This window comes from Dermacentor andersoni, chromosome 1 (assembly GCF_023375885.2).
Source record: "Dermacentor andersoni chromosome 1, qqDerAnde1_hic_scaffold, whole genome shotgun sequence".
In the NCBI taxonomy this organism is placed as follows: domain Eukaryota; kingdom Metazoa; phylum Arthropoda; class Arachnida; order Ixodida; family Ixodidae; genus Dermacentor; species Dermacentor andersoni.
Genome location: NC_092814.1, coordinates 272,419,778 through 272,435,413, shown reverse-complemented (window position 1 = coordinate 272,435,413; position 15,636 = coordinate 272,419,778). Strand labels below are relative to the sequence as shown.

The window sequence follows — 15,636 nt, the reverse complement described above, 5'->3', positions numbered from 1 at the left end:
CAAGCGCAGCAGTTGTTCAGAATAAACCATCACAGTGCGCGACCTGAACTCCTGCAGAGTAGCAAGGCCTAATGAACTTAAAGCCCTCAGTCGAAGAACAACGACGTTTGTTTGTTTACACGAGGGAGAGGTACTGACAGATCGCAGGGCCAATTAAAAATACATTCGGCTGCGTTTTACTTCTGTTGTTTACTAAAGCAATTAATGAAGAACAGAGTTCTACTTGCTGCGCGTGTCTGCATAATGCACGACAGCATACGGATTGTCTTTTTTTTCGTTGTTGTTGTTTTGAACAATATTTGTTCCTCGCATCGCAGCCTCCATTGTTGACTCGCGCATGCAACGAATCTCTTTTTTCTCTATTTCGCTCATTACTGTTCCTGCGCAAGATTCCTTAGTAATGATTAAGAATTCCGCATAGCTTTCTAAAGACGTAAAGTTTACTTAAACAAAGCGTTCGCCGATAATAAGAGTCCACATTGAAAGAGTAAAATTAACATCCCTAGATCCTTACTAAAGAACACTAAGACAACTCAACTGAGCCCTTCATGTAAACAAACTTGCAAATGAATGGTAAGAAAATAGTTTCTTCCTGCATTGCTCATCTTTGCGGTATATTTTATTATTGTTACGTTCGTTGATTTAGGAGTCATATTTTACATTCAAAGTGTAAATTTTATTCTAAAGCCTCACTTTTAATTCAAACCACACGAATGAACCTCCATTTTACTATTTCAGCACAACAATCATCAAGCTCTGTAACGACTCAAACAGAGCTCTTTTATACGCAGCGTCCGAAGCTTCCATACCTCTTACACAACACTCCTTACGAGAACTTAATGATCTTGAGGCCGTTTAGGACAGAAAACATGAGATGTTCCCTTCGACACATGACGTGTTGCAATACACAGGTAGCGATCACCATATTCTGTAGAATATTTCCCGCGGATGCACGTAGCTGAACCGTCTACCAAGAAATTATTTTACCGGGTGGTGAGAAATACGAGGTACTAGGGGCGCAATTATCTCCGCAACGACTCCCCTCGCGTTCTTTTCCCGCAAAAGATTGCTAAACAGGGACACGGAAGCTACACTCATGGATATGTATGCGTGAATTGCGAAAATGACTTGCCTTTAACTAGTCGTTTGTAGCGCCGCCGTTATGGACTAAGCCAACAAAAAGCGGAACTAACGTAAATAAATACTTTGACCCAGATTGACAGGTATTTGTATGCAAAAATCACTCACGGGCTTGAACCAGTATTGCGGTCACTAAGTTAAATGAAAAGGGCAGCGGTCAATCAGCAGCGTAATTTACGAACAAAAAGCTTTAAAATTCGTCGTTTGGTGCCGAATGCATACGCTGAATTCACATAAGGGCGATCTGTTTATCTGATGTCTACAGTCATTGTTTTCGTCATAAAAAATGTTTGCTTGCATAATATGCTCTTGTTAGTGTATTGACAAAGCACAATATTATGTCCCAGGTTGTTTCAATCTCAGAGGCCTAGCGGCTGATAGAAAAAAAAAAAATACTCATTTGACCAGTGCTAAACTCGTGTCAACGCTCAATAAAAGAACCCAGATGACTCATACAGCCTGCACGTGTTAGAAGTGACGCAGATGGAACGCAGTGTATAGCCACAGTTATCTGAGTGTGTGTCCAGGTTGCGCCAATTATTCCTCCTCCCTTTCGCGCTTTAGTCCATATTTTCCTTCACTCCATGCAGAATGAAGAACTACAATCACCACTGGTTAAGCTTCCTGCCTTTTTTTGTACATTATCTCACCGATCATGCAAAACAAAACCATTCACGCGACCGCGACCAGGGCACACATACGCACGAAAACGCGCTCACGCGCACAAGCACACAGGCACCATAGCAGAAGGTTCTGGAATAATTTTGATAATGTTTTGATCGGTTCACAAGCATTCTTCTGCTGCCGCCTTCGCAACTGACTACGAAGGTAGGGCCGCACATTAGGTTCTATAAAAATTACAATAATACTAATTATTGGCATAAAATTAGAAATTAGGCAGCGAATCAGGCGCATGTACAATGAAATTGACCTAACGTGTTACCCAGCTAACGCTATCCAATCTGTTCAACGAAAAAAAAAAAAATGAAGAAAACATGGTGCAAGATACAATTATGAGACCTACGGTGTTCGATCGTCAGAGGTCTGGCGACCCGACACTGTGGGTATTAAAACTGTATATAGCGCAGTGTTTCTTAAATATTTTTTTTTTCGATGAACAGATTGGATAGCGTTAGCTGGGACACCCTACAGAAATAACCGGAAACTTTCAGGCTTGTTGGACGGAGCTTATTAAGAACCTAAACCCATATGTTATCTGAGGCCTGTTAACAATAATGCACTGGAAAGAAATTTCTGAAAGTGTGCTTTTACAAGATTTAACATAAACGCCTACTAATAAGAATTCGACCCATAATTTCAGCTTGTAAAAGTGACAACATTGACATTAAAGCTACTGCGCAGTAATTTTCGCTATAACACCTGCTTTAGATGTTCTGCGACATTCGGGAGAAAATAAAAACGATGTCATTTGAGTTGTACTGCCAGTGTTTATTAGCTATTCTCTCTTGCGCGTTTGATTCGGCACGCTCTGACACCTGATAGCTTCTGAATATTCACGTGGGAGTTAGATTTTTCCCTCGTCAAATAAAGGACGCTTCAGAACGCGTGTATGGCGCATCGCGCCGGAATATCCAAGTGACTCGCTGCTTCTTGTCAGGAAAAAGAGAATACACGTCATTTGCCTGGCGTGTAAGCGGACTGTCTCGCTCGTGCAGCAACGTTGAATCTGGTGTCATGCGGCGTCCTAACGTTTCCCGTACCGTCGCTTGCGCTTGGCATACTCCAGCTCGTGCAAGCGGGCACTAAGGCTTCCATAACCGCTCGGACGGTCAGCGATGGCTCAAGGACGGTTGCGATAACTGAAAGACTCATAGTTGTTTTTTTTTACGATTTCGCGCCTTGACTTTACACGTTGCAGTGGCCAGTGTCGACGACATTGTTATGTTTTGCACACTTGTAATATGCCATAGTAGACAAAAAAAAGGCTTTCTAAATCAATTTATCGGAATACTAGCTTCATAAAATACTACATTTCATGAACAATGTACTCATCCGCACTATTATTGTTGTTTGACTATAACTACAGGCTGAAAATAGCAAAATGACTTATCTGCACACGAAAATCATTGCATGTTAATTGTCACATTTCGAACAACTTCGCCAGGCATCACATCATAAAACCTCGTGTTTGCTTTCAGTGAGATTGTGCGTTCTTATTTTTATTCATAGCCTGAGTTCATCACGTACTGATTTAAAGACGAATATCAGTCACCACCGTGTGATTGTATATAAGATTAATTTATATTATTATTTGAATGAACAATGAAATATATCAGGCGAAGCATTGGCACTTACATTGCACACGAATTTTGATTCACCTATTTACGGACGCAACGCTGAAGAGTGCGTTTCTTGGCGGCTCGGGGTGAGTAATGAACTGAAATTGCTTCGACTAGCTATGCACTTTCAAGCGCTTTGGGATACGAATTGCCATGTTCACGTCTTTGTCGAATGTAAATGTGAGAACTCCGGATATTCAATTACTAAGCATTCCCTAGTGTGCGAACTCTGAAATTGTGCTACAAATTTTCTGTAAATCTCATGCCCTTCGCGGCGGAACACCATCGGCACAACTAGTTTTGAAAAGCCTTCGTATAAAAAGAACCTTACGCATTCGTCAAAACAAAAAACAACAAAAAACCCCGGATATATGGAATTAGAAAAGAACGTGACAGAAATTCGATCCATATTTCCTTCTATCTCATCGCTGTTGACCCCTCAGTGTATAAGCCCGCGCTAAGGATGCGATTAGTAGTGAAAGCAAACTTATTGCTCCTCTATTAACAGAAGATGCAGTATTCTTGATCACATTTGATAAGCTCTTGAATACATTTGAAGTGCTGTTCAAGGATTAAGCATTTAGATAAAAAATTCTGTTATCAAATTTCGTGGCTCTGTGATTGCTGCACCAAAGAATGATGCAGAACATGATGGCATAGTCCGGTAGCGATGTTTTAGAAGTGACGCTGCTTACGTTGAAAATGTAAATTCATTCTTATTTAAGCATGTCTACAGGGAGCCAACGGATAACAATTACAACAGCCCTCTACGAAGAATTCGGAAGATTTCTGGCCGCGCCAGCCAACTGTTAAGCGAGACCAACGATAATTGCCAAGATTTGGGAGTACCTCTTGGATGCATGACGCAATCAAGCGATTTAAATTTCAACAGCCCACTTACAAAACTTAAGGTACTCATTAATCACAAGCTTACAAAATAGCTGCGCAATCTATGAAGTTCTAGCTTCTGTGGAAACTGACCTGTCCCCTCCATACGCTCTCTTTTCCAGTTGTTCCGTCAAAATTCTCAATAATTCAACTCACGTTGCCATCACACCTCGCATGTTACCTACCTTACAACCGCCTTTCCACCTCCTATATATGCAACGATTAAAAAAAAAAAAAAAAGACACACAGATCTCATCACCTGGCTTCATTTCTATTTTACTTTCTTGAGACAGAAGTGCGAGACAATGTAGGAAAAGCCGACGTGCCTCATTAATAATTGCATGAGACATGTCGTTAATTCTAGGCGGCTACAACGTCATGCGCATGCCCGCAAGGTTAACGTGGAGTCACGAAAAAGCCCGAACGCGTCTATATACAAACTCGACTCACAGCCGGCGAACGTAATCGCCTACGCCCTAGCGTTACAAGCAACATGCATGCGAACTGCGGCAGGCGGCGGCGCCCCCTTGGCACACGGGTGTTGCGCAGCCCGCGCTGTCTGTGCGTATGAGCGCGGAAAAGTGCCCAGGTGGGCCCGTTGATTGAGAAAGATGGCCAGGAAACCTCTGACCGGCGAGAGTAAACCGGCGTCGCGTCGAAGGCGATTGCCGGCGCCGCTTCATTGTCAGGCACGAGGAACTAGACGTGTAGCTGGAGAAATGCCTTCCGAGAAGGAAGCCAACGATGGCCTGTCCAACGCCTACGGGTCCTTGAAGCCAGAGAGGAGACGCGTGAATATAAAACAGCGCGCCCCATGGCAGCGACTGGGATCAGTCAACCAAAAGCTTCAGAGCCATGAGGACCATTGTAAGCATGCTGGCCCCGCTTTGCGTTTTTCATGCACAAATGCTTCATTCGGTTTGTTTGTGGCGCTTCCTTTCAACGCTCGAAAATTTTCCTCCTCTTTTAATAGAACCTTGTCATGCTAACCTCTCAGTGAAATATTCAGGGCTATATGCGCTTACTGCGTAGTTGTAGTGTTAGAAACGAGGTTCCCTGTAGAGCGCAGTGAATTACGACGTTCACAAAGAAGCCTGCTTGTACAGTAGCCGGCTTTTTTGGCGTCATGTATTTTCTGTGCCTGTAACGTGGTAACAGTGCTTTTGTGAGCCATTTATTTAGTAATGGTGTTTTATGATGTTTTTGGATAACCGTATCATGTGACGCCATATTTGACATGATGAGTGTCGTATCTGGAACACACAAGCTTTATCATCTCAGGTATGGCTCACGAAGAAGATTCTTTGCAATTTTAAAGCAGTGCACCCCTGAAACCAAATACCATATATACACGTGTCCTGCTGCTGTGAGAGTTACATTACCGATGATCAGAAGGCCGAAATATGTAAGGATTATTTCGAGCGATTTTATTAATTTCGTAACAGTCCCGCTGAGTGGTTGACCTCTGCGATAGCTGAGGCGTGGCTCCGCGAGGACCATTAACGAAGGGCAGACATAATGGGAAGCGAAACGAATTGTTACATAATTTAAGACCCGTATTGTGTGCATGAAGTTAAACAGCACTCTGTTCCATTTTTTCTTCTTGTGTGCTAATTCGCGATTTGTATGATTTGCAGCTAGTTTTATCGTGTCTGCTTCCCCTGTGCCTCCTTGTGCTTGCCGAAGACAAGCCGGCCGATGAGAAACCAGCTGAAACAACAACAGTGGCATCCGCTGACGATGACAAGAAGGAAGGCGATGAGAAGATCGAAGGTCGCGGGCTCTTCCTGAGCGGCGGTGGGCTCGGCGGTGGCCTCGGCGGCTGCCCACCATGCCCCTGTGGCTACGGACCGGGAGTGAGCGGCGGATATGGTGGAGCAGGCTACGGTTCCAGCTTGGGTGGTAGCTACGGTGCCGGAGGAGGTGCCTACGGAGGAGGTTACGGCGGAGGCTACCGCGGTGGCTACGGTGGTTCCTATGGAGGTGGCTACGGTGGAGGCGTTCGTCCAGGTGTAGGCATCGGAGGCGCTAGTTACGGTGGAGGCGTTCGTCCGGGTGTGGGCATTGGAGGCGCTGGTTACGGAGGTGGAGTCGGTTCTGGCTACGGAGGAGGAGTCGCTCCCGGTGTTGGTGTTGGTCCTGGAGGACCTGTTGGTCCTGTTGGTGGTCCTGGTGTGGGCGTCGGTCCCGGTATCGGTAAGGGAGTAGTCGGAGGACCCGTTGGAGGACCCATTGGAGGACCTGTTGGAGGCGCTGTTGGGGTCGGTCCCGGCCTCGGCAAGGGAGTCGTTGGAGGACCCGTCGGAGGACCTGTCGGAGGTGCTCTCGGTGTTGGTCCCGGAGTTGGTGGCGTTGGCGAACCCGGCGTGGGTGTTGGGCCGGGAGTTGGCGGAATCGGCGGAGGCTACGGAGGCGGCGTCGGTGGTGCGGCTGCTGCGAGTTCGGGCTATGAGAGTGCCGGAGGTTTTGCTAATAAGGCCGCTGGGCAGGAAGCTGGCCAGGGAAGCTTTGCCTACAATCTTGGAGGCTCGGACAAGAAGGTCTTCGGGCACAGCTCGTCCTACGGAGATTCGAAAAGCTTCGGCCTGAGTGAAAGCGAGGGCTTCAACCGAGGCGAAGGTCAGTCAAGCCATGGTAGTGCCTTCGGCAAGGAGGCTGCCGGGTCTGGATCCGTGTCCCAAAGCTCTGGAAAGGAGGTGGTCGTCGGCTGAATTATTTTTATGGATGTCTGTAAGTATACAATAGCTGAGTTTGCCGCGCATCTAAGGTCAGAAAGCTTTGTCACTGCTATTCCCATTCGCGCATGTTTAGATAACAGATCGGTAAATACTGTAGAGGAAATTTTTAAAAGTTAGATGTGCTAGTGCGAACTACATAATAAAAAGCGGTGCAAGCAGGAAAGTCGTGTTTGTATATGTGAGGTAGCCAAACAATGGACATGATCGTTGAGACGCCCCGAATGGTCTTTATAAAGTAAATGATTGCTCAATAGCAGGAGTCGAAAACATTGTGCCACATTCAAGTAAAATGCGCGAAAAAAGGGTAATTTAGTATTTTAAATTAAAACCGGAGTTGTATGCACCTTGTCCCAAGTTTTTTCTGTGCTTAAACACTTAACCACTCAGAAGGATGGAGCGTATATGAAGTATTACGCATAGAGTAGCCTCAATAGCAACTGTTCTAAAGCATTTTTTCTATCCTTTTCACGCTAGACTTGATTACCGCAATTTTGGATAATGACTGGACGGCGAAATTTTTTAGAGAATATTTAAGCATAAACATTTGCAAAACAAATAATTTGGGTGAACCGGTAGTATTACCGAGTAAACGAATTGAATGCTTTTTACATTACGGGGTATTTTTGACGAAATCTGTCACACAACTCCTTAACAAATCATTGTTCTCGTCTTTTTTTCTTTCTTCTAGGTTTGTGTGCTGGTCACCAACGCAGTTTTCCATTAGTACAATGAAGCTCGCAACTATATTCCGCCTGTGCCATAGTCTTCGGAGCTTCGTGCAGTAAGAAGCGATACTTCTACACTACACACTAATTAATAACACGGTACCACTTCGAAGAACTACAACGCAATATATATTTTGTTTCCTCAATGGGAATACCCACATATGCCAAACATTGCAGAAGCGAGTGCCAAAAAACGAAGCTATCCTGCACAGAAGTATCTGCAATAAAGGTATCTTCATAAAGTTCGACAGTGCTTTCAGTTTCTTTACTTCCGGCGATAACGCTCCTGTAACGGGTAACACTGCACCTTTTTCCGAGTATCAATGATAGTAAAACTCTTTGGCAGGATGGTAAGACAAAGATGAGGTTGAAGCTGTGTCAAGAATCTTGCGAAAGCGTCGCATAACAACACCGCGTAAGCGCGGCTATTAGCATAAGCTAAATAAATCAGGCGCAACAACCTAAACTATATTGTTAGAATTAACTCTGATTGACAAACCATGCGCGTAATTAATTAATTCATTAATTATTCATTAATTATCGATTGATTGATTAATTAATTAGTTAATTAATCAAACACCTAATTACTTACTTACTTAATTAATTAATTACTTATTTCACTATCGTCCTATTCGGCTAGCTTGTGCTCTTCTGACGGTCAGGGAGGTCTGACGTGCGTGACGTGAGCCGGTGAAAAGCGGCAAACGAAAAAAAAAATGACATTTATCAGCTGAATGTGTGAAGCGTGAGATTGCGATCGCAAGGACGTGGGGGGGGGGGGGGGGGGGTCTCGTGTACTGCATTAGCAGAGCATGTTTCTACACAGTATTACAAACATAGGTAGTACCTCTAACATAAGCACCATACGTACATGTCGCAGCCCTCTCAACCGTGCTTCGAGCATATCGCTTATCAGAGACGACGACGCTTCATTTCCATGTGCCACCGGCAAAGATGCTGACGCACTGCGAAGTTGATGCCTACAGCCGCGGCCTCTCACTTCGCCATGGTCCGCGGGCACGGTTCTTTCGCACGAAGCAGGGTTGAGTGCGCTGCAATACAATAGCGCATGAGCGCAGTCACGTGGCATTATTTCGTATTTCGCGGGCTTCCTTGAAACACCAAAAAAGTCACCACACAGCACGTACGTTGCCACAAAAAATTGGATCGGTCGTTTCTGAACCTCCTCTACAACGTAACGAAGCGCACTTGGCTCTAAAGTGAACTTAAACAGTATTCATAATTGACCTTAGTTAACTAATTTATTAAATGGAATGCAAAAATAACACTCTAAGGAGCCCCCCATGACGGCAAACCATAAGTCGTTGGTTTCATTCAGCCGCGGTTAACCACTTTGTTTTACTTTTCTTTATGTTACTTGAAACACCCTGTATAGCGCGGCCTTTTGAGCATTATCGTGCCAGTCAGTGCATCTCTCTTTAGCGTGACCCAACAATAAATCGGAACATGATCCCTGAGTATATCTAATTGTTTCATCACTACCTCTCAAACGCAAACCTGCTGATAAAAAAGCGCGAAGGTTTCATTATTATTGCGATAGCTATTATATGGACACTCCGGCGAATTTCCGCCGTCGCCGTCGCCGTCGGTGACGAAGTCGCCATGATGTACCGTATAAAGTCCAAGTGCAAAGACATCGCGGCCACGCGCAATATGCTGTATTGTGAAAGATTGTGAAAGGGAGCAAGGGAAGAAGGCGCCTTCCCCCTTTCTCTCTTGCCTTCCTCGGTCGCGCTTGCTAGGGAGGAAGTCGGGGAGGGTGCGAGCGCAAGGAGGCGTCACACATAAGGTGTACGCGTCAAATGCGTGGCGTGATAAATAAGTCAGAACCCTCTCTTTATTGTTAAATTTCGAAGCAATCCTATTACTTTACAAATGCTGCAGTCAACAGGACTGCAGGATTGCTGTTTGTTGCATTTGTAACGCAATATTTTCTTGAAACTAATAGATGCGTAATGTCACAAAGCTGCTATAAGGAAGAAGAACGAAGACTAGACAAGTTTATGTGGTAATCGTCCTTCCAATGCTGACTGAACCACCCTGCTTGCAGCGTCCGTAAAAACTAGCGCCAGAGTTCCCTCTAGTAGTTTCTGCAAGAAACTTTGGGCCTTGCACGAGCCAAATGACGCTGCGACGCTTTCATTTATCTGCAGCATCCCCGCCGCCTGCCGTTAGGGCAGCAAAGAAAAGTCTATACGCCAAACTACAAGACAAGCACTCACGCTTAAGTGATCGTCCGATACGCGCTGAGCCAGCTGAGCTTTGCCGAGCTCAATCGTGTTTGCACTCCTGATATCGAGTGCGACGACACCAAGTCATATGCAAAGCATGCACATTTCTACAATTTCAGATCTCGGACACTCTTGCCTCGTCATAAGCGAACGGAAGTGTCACTGCAAACTTGGTGTCGCGTCTCCGTTATTTCACTTCGACCCCTGGCTAGGCTTTGCATTCTGTTCAGCGCAACGTGCCTAATGGCATAACTGCAGTTCAAGGTGCCGAACTTAACTTCACTCGTAGTAAAAAGTCTTTTCTAAGCCTCCATCTAGGGCCTGATAACGCGGACATATATTTATTATTATTATTATTATTATTATTATTATTATTATTTAAGGAAACATACAAGCACACAAAAGAAACAGGGAGGGGGCAAGCTGACAACTGCCACCGAGAGGGGCTCAACACCTGCTTACTCTTTTGGGAGGAGGGAATGAAAAGAGAAGAGGAGAAGAAGAGAGGAAACAAAGAAATAGGAAAGAAAATACGAAATAAACAAATGACAGAGACACGAACAAAAGAAAGTAGGCACAGGGAAAAAATGTCTATAAACGGGAGGCCAAATCAGTTTTCTGCAAGAAACTTAGCAAGGCTCTATGGGCCTGGTCGCGTTGAGTACCACTCCACCTCGGAAAGAGGCAAACGTCAAGGGCCGCACACTTGAGTCCAATCAGTCCACATTCCTTAATTAGCAGTGGACGTTGTGTGACGAATGCGGGGCACTCCAATATAATATGTTCAAGTGTCTCACAGGAGCCACGGGACGTACACGACGGATTGTCCGCACGTCCTTGACTTAACAAACGTTCGCGCACCAACATAGATCCAACTCTTAATTTCACTGATAGTGCTCTGGCACTACGAGGCGAGCCACGACCATGAACACGGAGAGGGAACGAGCCGCTTGCAACACGCTGGTCTGGGTCCTGCTTTTGGAGCTATCGGCGGATTAACACACGGGCGTTGTCAATCATACAAGAAATTTCAGGGCAGTCACTATCGTTGTGAGCACAGATTGAAGCGAGGCAATCAGCTTCTTCATTTCTAGCAATACCCACGTGCGAAGGTATCCCCTGGGCAATGAGGGACACCCCACGAGAAGTGATTTTATCGGCGGATTCTATTATACTGCGTAGAATTGGGCTATTGGCATCATTTCTCAACAGCCTGCTAAGGGCAGCATGGGAGTCTGTAAGGATGACGACAGGCACGTACCCCGGGGGGGGGGGGTGCAGCCCCCCCCCCCCCCACGCACCCCACGCACCCTACGCCACCACTCCTCACACACAGTGCTAAAGCGCCGCCAAATCAATGTTGAGACTTGACAGGTGCTCGGCGGTCAACATTTTGCTGCCTTTTTCACTCCTTTTGGATGACGGTAGTTATCGGCATCTCCTGGGGTGTGAAGGCCAGTTTTCTCATCGATTCGATGCGCGCCCAACTAACTCGAGCTGCGTTCAGTTGTCACCATCTATTCAACGGTCACGCGCATCGCTGTTGCTTCGTTAGTTCGACCCTTGCTTAGACTGATCCAGGGGGCAGGAAAGGGATTTGGTTCGCAGTCAGCTGGTCTGTATGCTCGTGGAACGCGCTGCGGCCGGAGAAAACGCCAGTTGCGTTTAACTTTTCTTTTTCCTTCATTATTTCCTCGAGTGATGGCTCGCCGCGAGCTGGCAGATCCTCGGAACCATATATTCGCGATATTGGTTAGAAAAGGTGGAAAATAAAACCATGCGAAACAGCAACCATCGTCAAACCCTGCAGTAACCGTTAAACGCATAAGCAATATGAATGTAACCCGTTACCTCACACGATATTTCCCGAATTGTATGTACAGCCCTTTTCGTGCAAAACTGGCAATTGGAAACAAGAGTCGCAAGTAGTTGAGAAATGAAGCGACATACTAAGGGAGAGGGCCTAGGCAACACCCAAGCAGGAAGAAAAAGCGAAAATTAACTAATTTTAGTATGGTTTATGAAGATATTTATAGATCAACGTCTTTTTTATTTAAACAGGAAGTAGAAAAAACGCCGCCGGATGTGGAGAACTATACCGTGTGTTTTAGATGACGCTTCTACAGGGTTGCAATGTGGGCTTGTTGGTAATGCATCTTCAAGGGGTGTACGGTAGCGCGATTAAAAGACGGCACAAAAGAAGTCACATAGGGACACACACAGCGCTAACTTCCAACAATGTTTATTATCGAAAACCAGGCCGTACTTATACACTCAGCCAACATAAGTCACTGCCACGTGAACAGATAAACATTCAGAGCAAAACATATTTATAAGTGATATGTAAGCCATACACATAAATTTCAGTTCTTCTTCAAAGAGAGCCAATGACAGTTTGCTGATGCAGGAATCTCCTAGGGCATCAATCTGCTCGGCTTCTCTTATAAGTCTAGTCAATTCACACTTATTTCTACCAGTAATTGTTGTTGATTCGAAGAGAGGGGATCACTTATGTTGCTTATAATGAAGGGAGAGAAACCCATCTGATGCAACTTTGTCGACTTTATTTTTGTGTTAGCGCAGTATATCATTAATGCATCTGCCCGACTGTCCGACGTAATACTTTCCACACGATAAGGGTATACGATATATAATTGATATCTTACAATCTCTAAACTTCTTCCTGTGTTTAACTTGGCAGCTAGGAGCACCTTCTTTCCTTTCTGGTCTTGTTTTCCTGCACAAGCTGATTACTTTGTTAGGTGCAGAAAAAAAACACATGATTGTTACCTTGGTGGACAATTTTCTTTAGATTGTGCGACAACCGATGGATATAAGGTATCACTGTCGGTCTTTTTTTCTCACGGTTAGTATTTCCTTCCGCACGTTCAGAAGTCCCAGATTGCTGCAGTTGTCTAAGTATTCCCTCTGCAACTGATGCCACTACATGATTGGGATAACCTGCTTCATGTAGCCGCATTGCCTGTTGTGTGAATGCTTCGTCAGTGCAATGATGGCATGATTTAGTAAGTGCGTTAGTAAAACACATTTTCGCAATTCCTCTTTTTACAAGTTTAGAATGGGCTAAATGATACGACAACAACGGTTGTCGCTACAACCGTTGCTGCTGGTGCTACAGTCCTGGGACTGTAGCACCGGCATTTTAGATCATCACCGAAGGTAAGTTTAACATCAAGAAACTTCATCTTTTGTTCTATGGGCACTTCGAACCTAACTTCCAATGGACAAAGGCACTCGCGTATAATATTACTAACAGCTGAACACACTCTGTCAAAGTTGTCTAGCCTTAACATTGACAAACAGTAAAAAATCACCAACAAATCTAAATATTTTAACAACTTTTCTATCATTGACGCGTGAATACAGATCTCTGCCTAGCTTAGCTAACTACAGATTGCTTAAAACAGGCGCTAAGCCGAATCCTATACAGACCCCTTGTTTTTGAAGGTACGGAATGTCATTTGTCATAGATGAATGTCATAGAGGAATTTGGGGCTGTAAGAGTTAGTACAAAATCGGGCACAACCATTCAATATTTTTCAGAACTTTTAGACTTGTACATGAAGTCAACATCTGTGCAAAAAAATCACGCGTCAATGTAACAAAATTACTTAAAATATGTAGATTTGTTGGTGATTTTTTAGTGTTTGTTAAAGTTAACCTAGACAACTTTGAGACAGAGTGTTCCGCTGTTAATAGTATTATACGCGAGTACCTTTGTCCATCTCAAGTTAGGTTCAAAGTGACCATAGAACAAAAGATCAAGTTTCTTGATGTTAAATTTACCTTCGGTGATGATCTAAAATGCTGGTGCGACACTCCCCGGACAAATAAACCGTTGTTGTCGTATCATTCAGCCCATTCTAAACTTGTAAAAAGAGGAGTTACGAAAATGTGTTTTACTAGCGCACTTCCTAAATCATGCCATCATTGCACTGACGAAGCGTTCACGCAACAGGCCATGCGGCTACATGAAGCAAGGTATCCATAGTCATGTTCTGGCATCAGTTGCAGAGGGAATACTTAGGCAAGTGCCGCCATCTGGGACTGCTTAACTTGCGGAAGGAAATAGTAACCGTGAGAAAAAAAAAACAGTAGTGATACCTTATATCCACAGGTTGTCGCACAACCTAAGAAAGTTGCCCGCCGAGGTAACACTGATGTGGATTTTTCTGCACCTAACAAGCTAATCAGCTTGTGCAGGAAAACAAGACCAGAAAGGAAAGAAAGTGCTCCTAGCTGCCAAATTAAACACAGGAAGAAGTTTAGAGATTGTAAGATATCTTATATATCGTATACCCTTATCGTGTGGAAAGTATTACGTCGGACAGTCGGGCAGATGCATTAATGATATACTGCGCGAACACAAAAATAATGTCGACAAAGTTGCATCAGATGGGCTTCTCTCCCTTCATTGTAAGCAACATAAGTGCTCTCCTCTCTTCGAATCAACAACCATTACTGGTAGAAATAAGTGCGAATTGGCTAGGCTTATAATAGAAGGCGAGCAGATTGATGCCCTAGGGGATTCCTGTATCAGCAAACCGTCATTAGCTCTCTCTGAAAAAGAACTGAAATTTATGCGTATGGCTTAACATATCACTTATAAAAATGTTTCGCTCTGAATGTTTATCTGTTCACGTGGCAGTGACTTATGTTGGCTGAGTGTATAAGTACGACCTTGTTTTCGATAATAAACATTGTTGGAAGTTAGCGCTGTGTGTGTCCCTGTGTGTCTTCTTTTGTCCCGTCTTTTAAACGCGCTACCGTACACCCCTTGAAGACGCTTCTACAGTTATCATTCGAGTCGCCGGACGTAGCCACTTCTCTGTTATGCTTATGTGAATGTTTTTCTAACCTTCCACGGTGGGCGTAGTACGTCGACAACCTCAGCGTCCTGCGCTCTACGCGGCTGTACGGGACTGACTGCCACGCATCGTTACGCAACAGCCCAAATAACAATACGAGTCGGTTTTGGCACTTACCTTAGTATAGCAGTAAACGAAGGATCGAAAAGAACTGCGATTGTTCCGCAAATATACATTTCTCTATAATTCTACCAAGCCTAATTCGAAAAACGCTGCTATAGTCGGATACAACTTAGAGGGACACTAAAGTGAAAAATGATTTCTTCTGCGTCAGTAAATTACCGTTCTACAACACCAAAAACACCACTCTTACAACGATAAGACGTTTGGTAAGCCAGAAAAAGCGCAAGAACGAAATACGGGTGGCGACGCCTACTTAAGTTCCCGCACCTGGGGGCTGTGACGTCTTGGATTTTGATGGCATCTTCTAGGGCCTACTAATTATATATAGCGGTACAGATTGACTACATTGTGCTCTAAAGGAACCAGATATTAAACATACCAAGTTTCGGGAACCTTTATTCAGCCAACGCTGCCCAAATGCGAAAACATACTTTGGAATCCCTGACGTCACGCTGACGTACCGGCGCTGGGGTTTCGGCGCGAAATTCAAATACTGATACTTGGACCTTGATTTTGTCATCTAATAACCAAACTATTTTTTTGAAATGACTGCCTGCAGGTATCTCAAACAATTCTTCATT

General features: G+C 44.5%; 1 protein-coding gene across 1 annotated transcript; it reads left to right on the top strand.

Moving 5' to 3' along the window:
• Positions 1 to 5,096: 5,096 nt before the first annotated feature.
• Positions 5,097 to 8,039, top strand: LOC126548312 (uncharacterized). Its single transcript, XM_072284769.1, has 3 exons — positions 5,097 to 5,195; positions 5,966 to 7,058; positions 7,755 to 8,039. The coding sequence occupies exons 1-2, from the start codon at positions 5,184 to 5,186 to the stop codon at positions 7,037 to 7,039; spliced, it is 1,086 nt and encodes a 361-aa protein (XP_072140870.1). The 5' UTR covers positions 5,097 to 5,183; the 3' UTR covers positions 7,040 to 7,058; positions 7,755 to 8,039.
• The last annotated feature ends 7,597 nt before the right edge of the window (positions 8,040 to 15,636 follow it).